Source organism: Rhyacophila brunnea, unplaced genomic scaffold (genome assembly GCF_057557595.1).
Source record: "Rhyacophila brunnea isolate RB1 unplaced genomic scaffold, BYU_Rbru_1.0 scaffold_21, whole genome shotgun sequence".
Taxonomy (NCBI): Eukaryota; Metazoa; Arthropoda; class Insecta; order Trichoptera; family Rhyacophilidae; genus Rhyacophila; species Rhyacophila brunnea.
The window spans coordinates 31,731,363-31,744,213 of record NW_028232871.1 but is presented as its reverse complement, the minus strand read 5'-3'; the positions used below and the strand labels follow the sequence as shown (position 1 = coordinate 31,744,213).

The 12,851-nt window shown below is 32.8% G+C and overlaps 1 protein-coding gene across 1 annotated transcript in view; it reads right to left on the bottom strand.

The window, feature by feature from the left end:
* The window catches only part of LOC147070954 (uncharacterized), an 80,573-nt gene that overhangs the window by 53,560 nt on the left and 14,162 nt on the right, over window positions 1–12,851 (bottom strand). Inside the window, exons 9-14 of the mRNA XM_085949269.1 lie at window positions 10,967–11,092; window positions 9,046–9,171; window positions 7,143–7,268; window positions 5,223–5,348; window positions 3,296–3,421; window positions 339–464 (exon numbers count right to left, since the gene is read on the bottom strand). Of these exons, the coding sequence (XP_085805395.1) occupies window positions 339–464; window positions 3,296–3,421; window positions 5,223–5,348; window positions 7,143–7,268; window positions 9,046–9,171; window positions 10,967–11,092 (756 nt within the window). The remainder of the gene's footprint in view (window positions 1–338; window positions 465–3,295; window positions 3,422–5,222; window positions 5,349–7,142; window positions 7,269–9,045; window positions 9,172–10,966; window positions 11,093–12,851) is intronic.

The following is a 12,851-nucleotide window of genomic DNA, read 5'->3' as shown; positions in this document are numbered from 1 at the left end:
TTCAAATTGTCAGCGAACAAGAAAAACTTTATAATTTTAATTACCAATGCTATGGGGCACATCAGAAAATGGTTCAAATGTCTGTGACTGATAGAGGCCGTCCGATACGTATTGTTGACGATTTCTAAAATGACTCCCGAATAACTTTAGAAATCGATCCGACAATCCGATTAGTTGGAGTTTTAGTGCTGATCGGTGCTATCTAGTGCTGATACGAGATATTCAGTAAATGCAATTAGGTTTATTTTAATTCGAGCACTTATTAAGATCAAAAAGATTTCCTTATATACTTATTTTATTTTCTGACAATTAAATATCAATGTACATTTTGTTAGTACCTGTTCGCTGTAAGAATAGCCCAAATTGTGCAGGGTGTCGGCGACTTTTGGATCATCTGGTCCTAATTTCACTTCGTTGATCTCTAGCGCTCGATGCCAGTATCGTATCGCTTCTTCAAATTTACCCTGAAAGTTATTTACCACATTTTCGTTGTATAAATTGTAGCATTTTTCAATACACTAAATGAGAAAGTATGGACTTTGAGGCAATATTAATATAGAACTATCATAAAATACATATTATATCATGGCGAATATAGAATAATAAAGTAAGTATTTTTTTTATTATTTCACGAATTCACAAAAATTGGGAATGTAACATTCTGACATATTGAACATAATTCTGTACTATGGTAGCAAACGGTTATAACTGCTGATTACACAAGTTTACAGAAGATCAAAAACAAAATTGGGAAATCAGTCTGTCAAGAGTGAGTATATGATATGTTTCGGTATTTTATATAAAAATAAGCGGAATTAGCATCCCATCACCATTAAAATCATTTCTTGAGAAAAATAAAGTTTTATTTTTCTTTCATTATAACGAGATATATCTTTTGCCACATCAACTTTTTTTCATATTTGGTCAGATGCAGATATCTTTTACCGTTACTTTGTGACCAATAAGGTTGCAGCTCTAATATTTTTCCACATCAAAGAATGTGCAATTTGAAACATTTTATGGAAAACAACTAAAAAAGTAAAAAAAACAGCAGTTATAACCATCTGCCATCACAGTACCGAATTATTGAACTAAAATTTATTTCCTTTCCATATAATGAACATGACAAATTATAAATTCAAAGCGTTCGCGATATTATGACATAAAATAATTGTTAACAATGTTCAAATAAAATTACAGGGTAATATGAGTAAATAATACAATAATAACATTAAAAAATATAAGTGTACGGAAGCACAGAGATGAACAACTAGGTAGATATAACCTATCTTGTAAGCTTATAAAAGAACAACCACCTAAATTTACCCTCACGTTAGTGGAGTATATGAATATTCGAAGCGATTTGATTCAACAAAGCTATTGCCCTCCCAATTGTAATTACTAATAGGAGGTAAGTTCTGCACCCTGGGGATCAAACAACGGATTCCCCCGATTGCTAAGATAAATATCAGAGGCACACAAGCCAATGCTACACAAGATAGGTAGAGTTTCCACTTACGCCGGGTATAAGTAGGGAAAAATAAATGTAGCTAATTAATAATGTTCCCTTCTAAACAATAGCCTACAGTATGTAACATACCTAAGAAAAATTCAGCCGGATAGAGTCACGGATAATATCCCTACAGCCGAAAGTGAAGGAGTCTCAAAAATTTCTTCTGGACCCTCATACATATTATATAATTCACAAAAATTGGGAATGTAACATTCTGACATAATGAACATAATTCGGTACTGTGATGACAAACGATTATAAATGCTGTTTACACAATTTTACAGAAGATCAAAAACAAAATTAGGAAATCAGTCTGACAAGAGTGAGTATATGATAGTTTAAGGTATTTTATATAAAAATAGCGGAATTAGCATTCCATCACAATTAAATGATTTCTTTAAAAAAAAATAAAGTTTTATTTATCTTGCATATTTTTTCATATTTGGTCAGATGCAGATATCTTTTACCGTTACTTTGTGACCAATAAGGTTGCAGCTCTAATATTTTTCCACATCAAAGAATGTGCAATTTGAAACATTTTATGGAAAACAACTAAAAAAGTAAAAAAAACAGCAGTTATAACCATCTGCCATTACAGTACCGAATTATTGAACTAAAATTTATTTCCTTTCCATATAATGAACATGACAAATTATAAATTCAAAGCGTTCGCGATATTATGACATAAAGTAATTGTTAACAATGTTCAAATAAAATTACAGGGTAATATGAGTAAATAATACAATAATAACATTAAAAAATATAAGTGTACGGAAGCACAGAGATGAACAACTAGGTAGATATAACCTATCTTGTAAGCTTATAAAAGAACAACCACCTAAATTCACCCTCACGTTAGTGGAGTATATGAATATTCGAAGCGATTTGATTCAACAAAGCTATTGCCCTCCCAATTGTAATTACTAATGGCAGGTTAGTTCTGCACCTTGAAAAACAAACAACGGGTGCCCCCGATTACTAAGATAAATATCAGAGGCACACAAGCCAATACTACATAAGATAGGTAGAGTTTCCAATTACGCCGGGTATAGGTGAGTCGGAAAAAATAAATGTAGCTAATAATAAAGTACCCTTCTAAACTTAAGCCTACAGTATGTAGCATACCTGAGAAATTGTCAGGTGGATAGAGTCACGGATAATATCCCTACAGCCGAAAGTAAAGGAGTCTCAAAAATTTCTTCTGGACGCTCATACACCGAATACTGGGGAAACAATACTCGTGAGGCTTTAGTAAACGATAAAATATTGCATTTATTAATATTGAAGTCCTGTTTGTTGCGCTTGTCGAATCTAATATAATATTATCTATATCAAGTTGGAGTTAACGACATTATTCTAAGGTGACAACTTCCAAGAAGAGTTTCAAATTGTCAGCGAACAAGAAAAACTTTATAATTTTAATTACCAATGCTATGGGGCACATCAGAAAATGGTTCAAATGTCTGTGACTGATAGAGGCCGTCCGATACGTATTGTTGACGATTTCTAAAATGACTCCCGAATAACTTTAGAAATCGATCCGACAATCCGATTAGTTGGAGTTTTTCCACCAGAATGTCGCCATCGACTCCGTCAAATGCTTTCGAAATATTATTGTAAGAACGGTCAACCTGACTGTGCCCTATCTAGTGCTGATACGAGATATTCAGTAAATGCCATTAGGTTTATTTTAATTCGAGCACTTATTAGGATCAAAAAGATTTCCATGTATACTTATTTTATTTTCTGACAATCAAAGATTAATGTACATTTTGTAAGTACCTGTCTGTGGTAAGCACGGGCCAAATTGTTAAGGGTCTCGGCGACTTTTGGATCGTCTGGTCCTAAATTCACTTCGTAGATCTCTGTCGCTCGATGAAAGTATGGTTTCGCTTCTTCAAATTTATTCTGAAAGTTATTTAAGTACCACATTTTCGTTGTATAAATTGTAGCATTTTTCAATACATTAAATGAGAAAGTATGGACTTTGAGGCAGTATTAATATAGAACTATCATAAAATACATATTATATCATGGCGAATATAGAATAATAAAGTAAGTATTTTTTTTATTATTTCACGAATTCACAAAAATTGGGAATATAACATTCTGACATATTGAACATTATTCTGTACTATGGTAGCAAACGGTTATAACTGCTGTTTACACAATTTTACAGAAGATCAAAAACAAAATTGGGAAATCAGTCTGTCAAGAGTGAGTATATGATATATTTCGGTATTTTATATAAAAATAGGCGGAATTAGCATCCCATCACCATTAAAATCATTTCTTGAGAAAAATAAAGTTTTATTTTTCTTTCATTATAACGAGATATATCTTTTGCCACATCAACTTTTTTTCATATTTGGTCAGATGCAGATATCTTTTACCGTTACTTTGTGACCAATAAGGTTGCAGCTCTAATATTTTTCCACATCAAAGAATGTGCAATTTGAACCATTTTATGGAAAACAACTAAAAAAGTACAAAAAAACAGCAGTTATAACCATCTGCCATCACAGTACCGAATTATTGAACTAAAATTTATTTCCTTTCCATATAATGAACATGACAAATTATAAATTCAAAGCGTTCGCGATATTATGACATAAAGTAATTGTTAACAATGTTCAAATAAAATTACAGGGTAATATGAGTAAATAATACAATAATAACATTAAAAAATATAAGTGTACGGAAGCACAGAGATGAACAACTAGGTAGATATAACCTATCTTGTAAGCTTATAAAAGAACAACCACCTAAATTCACCCTCACGTTAGTGGAGTATATGAATATTCGAAGCGATTTGATTCAACAAAGCTATTGCCCTCCCAATTGTAATTACTAATGGCAGGTTAGTTCTGCACCTTGAAAAACAAACAGCGGGTGCCCCCGATTACTAAGATAAATATCAGAGGCACACAAGCCAATACTACATAAGATAGGTAGAGTTTCCAATTACGCCGGGTATAGGTGAGTCGGAAAAAATAAATGTAGCTAATAATAAAGTACCCTTCTAAACTTAAGCCTACAGTATGTAGCATACCTGAGAAATTGTCAGGTGGATAGAGTCACGGATAATATCCCTACAGCCGAAAGTAAAGGAGTCTCAAAAATTTCTTCTGGACCCTCATACACCGAATACTGGGGAAACAATACTCGTGAGGCTTTAGTAAACGATAAAATATTGCATTTATTAATATTGAAGTCCTGTTTGTTGCGCTTGTGGAATCTAATATAATATTATCTATATCAAGTTGGAGTTAACGACATTATTCCAAGGTGACAACTTCCAAGAAGAGTTTCAAATTGTCAGCGAACAAGAAAAACTTTATAATTTTAATTACCAATGCTATGGGGCACATCAGAAAATGGTTCAAATGTCTGTGACTGATAGAGGCCGTCCGATACGTATTGTTGACGATTTCTAAAATGACTCCCGAATAACTTTAGAAATCGATCCGACAATCCGATTAGTTGGAGTTTTTTCACCAGAATGTCGCCATTGACTCCGTCAAATGCTTTCGAAATATTATTGTAAGAACGGTCAACCTGACTGTGCCCTGTCTAGTGCTGATACCAGATATTCAGTAAATGCCATTAGGTTTATTTTAATTCGAGCACTTATTAGGATCAAAAAGATTTCCATGTATACTTATTTTATTTTCTGACAAACAAAGATCAATGTACATTTTGTAAGTACCTGTTTGCAGTAAGCAAGGGCCAAATTGTGCAGGGTGTCGGCGACTTTTGGATCATCTGGTCCTAATTTCACTTCGTTGATCTCTATCGCTCGATGAAAGTATGGTTTCGCTTCTTCAAATTTATTCTGAAAGTTATTTACCACATTTTCGTTGTATAAATTGTAGCATTTTTCAATACATTAAATGAGAAAGTATGGACTTTGAGGCAATATTAATATAGAACTATCATAAAATACATATTATATCATGGCGAATATAGAATAATAAAGTAAGTATTTTTTTTATTATTTCATGAATTCACAAAAATTGGGAATGTAACATTCTGACATACTGAACATAATTCTGTACTATGGTAGCAAACGGTTATAACTGCTGTTTACACAATTTTACAGAAGATCAAAAACAAAATTGGGAAATCAGTCTGTCAAGAGTGAGTATATGATATGTTTCGGTATTTTATATAAAAATAAGCGGAATTAGCATCCCATCACCATTAAAATCATTTCTTGAGAAAAATAAAGTTTTATTTTTCTTTCATTATAACGAGATATATCTTTTGCCACATCAACTTTTTTTCATATTTGGTCAGATGCAGATATCTTTTACCGTTACTTTATGACCAATAAGGTTGCAGCTCTAATATTTTTCCACATCAAAGAATGTGCAATTTGAACCATTTTATGGAAAACAACTAAAAAAGTAAAAAAAACAGCAGTTATAACCATCTGCCATCACAGTACCGAATTATTGAACTAAAATTTATTTCCTTTCCATATAATGAACATGACAAATTATAAATTCAAAGCGTTCGCGATATTATGACATAAAGTAATTGTTAACAATGTTCAAATAAAATTACAGGGTAATATGAGTAAATAATACAATAATAACATTAAAAAATATAAGTGTACGAAAGCACGAAATGAACAACTAGGTAGATATTACCTATCTTGTAAGCTTATAAAAGAACAACCACCTAAATTCACCCTCACGTTAGTGGAGTATATGAATATTCGAAGCGATTTGATTCAACAAAGCTATTGCCTTCCCAATTGTAATTACTAATGGCAGGTTAGTTCTGCACCTTGAAAAACAAACAACGGGTGCCCTTGATTACTAAGATAAATTTCAGAGGCACACAAGCCAATACTACATAAGATAGGTAGAGTTTCCAATTACGCCGGGTATAGGTGAGTCGGAAAAAATAAAAGTAGCTAATAATAAAGTACCCTTCTAAACTTAAGCCTACAGTATGTAGCATACCTGAGAAATTGTCAGGTGGATAGAGTCACGGATAATATCCCTACAGCCGAAAGTAAAGGAGTCTCAAAAATTTCTTCTGGACCCTCATACACTAAATACTGGGAAACAATACTCGTGAGGCTTTAGTAAACGATAAAATATTGCATTTATTAATATTGAAGTCCTGTTTGTTGCGCTTGTCGAATCTAATATAATATTATCTATATCAAGTCCGAGTTAACGACATTATTCCAAGGTGACAACTTCCAAGAAGAGTTTCAAATTGTCAGCGAACAAGAAAAACTTTATAATTTTAATTACCAATGCTATGGGGCACATCAGAAAATGGTTCAAATGTCTGTGACTGATAGAGGCCGTCCGATACGTATTGTTGACGATTTCTAAAATGACTCCCGAATAACTTTAGAAATCGATCCGACAATCCGATTAGTTGGAGTTTTTCCACCAGAATGTCGCCATCGACTCCGTCAAATGCTTTCGAAATATTATTGTAAGAACGGTCAACCTGACTGTGCCCTGTCTAGTGCTGATACCAGATATTCAGTAAATGCCATTAGGTTTATTTTAATTCGAGCACTTATTAGGATCAAAAAGATTTCCATGTATACTTATTTTATTTTCTGACAAACAAAGATTAATGTACATTTTGTAAGTACCTGTTTGCAGTAAGCAAGGGCCAAATTGTGCAGGGTGTCGGCGACTTTTGGATCATCTGGTCCTAATTTCACTTCGTTGATCTCTAGCGCTCGATGCCAGTATCGTATCGCTTCTTCAAATTTACCCTGAAAGTTATTTAAGTACCACATTTTTCAATACATTAAATGAGAAAGTATGGACTTTGAGGCAATATTAATATAGAACTATCATAAAATACATATTATATCATGGCGAATATAGAATAATAAAGTAAGTATTTTTTTAATTATTTCACGAATTCACAAAAATTGGGAATGTAACATTCTGACATATTGAACATAATTCTGTACTATGGTAGCAAACGGTTATAACTGCTGATTACACAATTTTACAGAAGATCAAAAACAAAATTGGGAAATCAGTCTGTCAAGAGTGAGTATATGATATATTTCGGTATTTTATATAAAAATAAGCGGAATTAGCATCCCATCACCATTAAAATCATTTCTTGAGAAAAATAAAGTTTTATTTTTCTTTCATTATAACGAGATATATCTTTTGCCACATCAACTTTTTTTCATATTTGGTCAGATGCAGATATCTTTTACCGTTACTTTGTGACCAATAAGGTTGCAGCTCTAATATTTTTCCACATCAAAGAATGTGCAATTTGAAACATTTTATGGAAAACAACTAAAAAAGTAAAAAAAACAGCAGTTATAACCATCTGCCATCAGAGTACCGAATTATTTAACTAAAATTTATTTCCTTTCCATATAATGAACATGACAAATTATAAATTCAAAGCGTTCGCGATATTATGACATAAAGTAATTGTTAACAATGTTCAAATAAAATTACAGGGTAATATGAGTAAATAATACAATAATAACATTAAAAAATATAAGTGTACGGAAGCACAGAGATGAACAACTAGGTAGATATAACCTATCTTGTAAGCTTATAAAAGAACAACCACCTAAATTCACCCTCACGTTAGTGGAGTATATGAATATTCGAAGCGATTTGATTCAACAAAGCTATTGCCCTCCCAATTGTAATTACTAATGGCAGGTTAGTTCTGCATCTTGAAAAACAAACAACGGGTGCCCCCGATTACTAAGATAAATATCAGAGGCACACAAGCCAATACTACATAAGATAGGTAGAGTTTCCAATTACGCCGGGTATAGGTGAGTCGGAAAAAATAAATGTAGCTAATAATAAAGTACCCTTCTAAACTTAAGCCTACAGTATGTAGCATACCTGAGAAATTGTCAGGTGGATAGAGTCACGGATAATATCCCTACAGCCGAAAGTAAAGGAGTCTCAAAAATTTCTTCTGGACGCTCATACACCGAATACTGGGGAAACAATACTCGTGAGGCTTTAGTAAACGATAAAATATTGCATTTATTAATATTGAAGTCCTGTTTGTTGCGCTTGTCGAATCTAATATAATATTATCTATATCAAGTTGGAGTTAACGACATTATTCCAAGGTGACAACTTCCAAGAAGAGTTTCAAATTGTCAGCGAACAAGAAAAACTTTATAATTTTAATTACCAATTCTATGGGGCACATCAGAAAATGGTTCAAATATCTGTGACTGATAGAGGCCGTCCGATACGTATTGTTGACGATTTCTAAAATGACTCCCGAATAACTTTAGAAATCGATCCGACAATCCGATTAGTTGGAGTTTTTCCACCAGAATGTCGCCATCGACTCCGTTAAATGCTTTCAAAATATTACTGTAAGAACGGTCAACCTGACTGTGCCCTATCTAGTGCTGATACGAGATATTCAGTAAATGCCATTAGGTTTATTTTAATTCGAGCACTTATTAAGATCAAAAAGATTTCCTTATATACTTATTTTATTTTCTGACACTTAAATATCAATGTACATTTTGTTAGTACCTGTTCGTTGTAAGAATAGGCCAAATTGTGCAGGGTGTCGGCGACTTTTGGATCATCTGGTCCTAATTTCACTTCGTTGATCTCTATCGCTCGATGAAAGTATGGTTTCGCTTCTTCAAATTTATTCTGAAAGTTATTTACCACATTTTCGTTGTATAAATTGTAGCATTTTTCAATACATTAAATGAGAAAGTATGGAATTTGAGGCAATATTAATATAGAACTATCATAAAATACATATTATATCATGGCGAATATAGAATAATAAAGTAAGTATTTTTTTTATTATTTCACGAATTCACAAAAATTGGGAATGTAACATTCTGACATATTGAACATAATTCTGTACTATGGTAGCAAACGGTTATAACTGCTGTTTACACAATTTTACAGAAGATCAAAAACAAAATTGGGAAATCAGTCTGTCAAGAGTGAGTATATGATATATTTCGGTATTTTATATAAAAATAAGCGGAGTTAGCATCCCATCACCATTAAAATCATTTCTTGAGAAAAATAAAGTTTTATTTTTCTTTCATTATAACGAGATATATCTTTTGCCACATCAACTTTTTTTCATATTTGGTCAGATGCAGATATCTTTTACCGTTACTTTGTGACCAATAAGGTTGCAGCTCTAATATTTTTCCACATCAAAGAATGTGCAATTTGAACCATTTTATGGAAAACAACTAAAAAAGTAAAAAAAACAGCAGTTATAACCATCTGCCATCACAGTACCGAATTATTGAACTAAAATTTATTTCCTTTCCATATAATGAACATGACAAATTATAAATTCAAAGCGTTCGCGATATTATGACATAAAGTAATTGTAAACAATGTTCAAATAAAATTACAGGGTAATATGAGTAAATAATACAATAATAACATTAAAAAATATAAGTGTACGGAAGCACAGAGATGAACAACTAGGTAGATATAACCTATCTTGTAAGCTTATAAAAGAACAACCACCTAAATTCACCCTCACGTTAGTGGAGTATATGAATATTCGAAGCGATTTGATTCAACAAAGCTATTGCGCTCCCAATTGTAATTACTAATGGCAGGTTAGTTCTGCACCTTGAAAAACAAGCAACGGGTGCCCTTGATTACTAAGATAAATATCAGAGGCACACAAGCCAATACTACATAAGATAGGTAGAGTTTCCAATTACGCCGGGTATAGGTGAGTCGGAAAAAATAAATGTAGCTAATAATAAAGTACCCTTCTAAACTTAAGCCTACAGTATGTAGCATACCTGAGAAATTGTCAGGTGGATAGAGTCACGGATAATATCCCTACAGCCGAAAGTAAAGGAGTCTCAAAAATTTCTTCTGGACCCTCATACACCGAATACTGGGAAACAATACTCGTGAGGCTTTAGTAAACGATAAAATATTGCATTTATTAATATTGAAGTCCTGTTTGTTGCGCTTGTCGAATCTAATATAATATTATCTATATCAAGTTGGAGTTAACGACATTATTCCAAGGTGACAACTTCCAAGAAGAGTTTCAAATTGTCAGCGAACAAGAAAAACTTTATAATTTTAATTACCAATGCTATGGGGCACATCAGAAAATGGTTCAAATGTCTGTGACTGATAGAGGCCGTCCGATACGTATTGTTGACGATTTCTAAAATGACTCCAGAATAACTTTAGAAATCGATCCGACAATCCGATTAGTTGGAGTTTTTCCACCAGAATGTCGACATCGACTCCGTCAAATGCTTTCGAAATATTATTGTAAGAACGGTCAACCTGACTGTGCCCTGTCTAGTGCTGATACCAGATATTCAGTAAATGCCATTAGGTTTATTTTAATTCGAGCACTTATTAGGATCAAAAAGATTTCCATGTATACTTATTTTATTTTCTGACAAACAAAGATCAATGTACATTTTGTAAGTACCTGTTCGCAGTAAGCAAGGGCCAAATCGTGCAGGGTGTCGGCGACTTTTGGATCATCTGGTCCTAATTTCACTTCGTTGATCTCTATCGCTCGATGCCAGTATCGTATCGCTTCTTCAAATTTACCCTGAAAGTTATTTAAGTACCACATTTTCGTTGTATTAATTGTAGCATTTTTCAATACATTAAATGAGAAAGTATGGACTTTGAGGCAATATTAATATAGAACTATCATAAAATACATATTATATCATGGCGAATATAGAATAATAAAGTAAGTATTTTTTATATTATTTCACGAATTCACAAAAATTGGGAATGTAACATTCTGACATATTGAACATAATTCTGTACTATGGTAGCAAACGGTTATAACTGCTGTTTACACAATTTTACAGAAGATCAAAAACAAAATTGGGAAATCAGTCTGTCAAGAGTAAGTATATGATATATTTCGGTATTTTATATAAAAATAAGCGGAATTAGCATTCCATCACCATTAAAATCATTTCTTGAGAAAAATAAAGTTTTATTTTTCTTTCATTATAACGAGATATATCTTTTGCCACATCAACTTTTTTTCATATTTGGTCAGATGCAGATATCTTTTACCGTTACTTTGTGACCAATAAGGTTGCAGCTCTAATATTTTTCCACATCAAAGAATGTGCAATTTGAAACATTTTATGGAAAACAACTAAAAAAGTTAAAAAAAACAGCAGTTATAACCATCTGCCATCGCAGTACCGAATTATTTAACTAAAATTTATTTCCTTTCCATATAATGAACATGACAAATTATAAATTCAAAGCGTTCGCGATATTATGACATAAAGTAATTGTTAACAATGTTCAAATAAAATTACAGGGTAATATGAGTAAATAATACAATAATAACATTAAAAAATATAAGTGTACGGAAGCACAGAGATGAACAACTAGGTAGATATAACCTATCTTGTAAGCTTATAAAAGAACAACCACCTAAATTCACCCTCACGTTAGTGGAGTATATGAATATTCGAAGCGATTTGATTCAACAAAGCTATTGCCCTCCCAATTGTAATTACTAATGGCAGGTTAGTTCTGCACCTTGAAAAACAAACAACGGGTGCCCCCGATTACTAAGATAAATATCAGAGGCACACAAGCCAATACTACATAAGATAGGTAGAGTTTCCAATTACGCCGGGTATAGGTGAGTCGGAAAAAATAAATGTAGCTAATAATAAAGTACCCTTCTAAACTTAAGCCTACAGTATGTAGCATACCTGAGAAATTGTCAGGTGGATAGAGTCACGGATAATATCCCTACAGCCGAAAGTAAAGGAGTCTCAAAAATTTCTTCTGGACGCTCATACACCGAATACTGGGGAAACAATACTCGTGAGGCTTTAGTAAACGATAAAATATTGCATTTATTAATATTGAAGTCCTGTTTGTTGCGCTTGTCGAATCTAATATAATATTATCTATATCAAGTTGGAGTTAACGACATTATTCCAAGGTGACAACTTCCAAGAAGAGTTTCAAATTGTCAGCGAACAAGAAAAACTTTATAATTTTAATTACCAATGCTATGGGGCACATCAGAAAATGGTTCAAATATCTGTGACTGATAGAGGCCGTCCGATACGTATTGTTGACGATTTCTAAAATGACTCCCGAATAACTTTAGAAATCGATCCGACAATCCGATTAGTTGGAGTTTTTCCACCAGAATGTCGCCATCGACTCCGTTAAATGCTTTCAAAATATTACTGTAAGAACGGTCAACCTGACTGTGCCCTATCTAGTGCTGATACGAGATATTCAGTAAATGCCATTAGGTTTATTTTAATTCGAGCACTTATTAAGATCAAAAAGATTTCCTTATATACTTATTT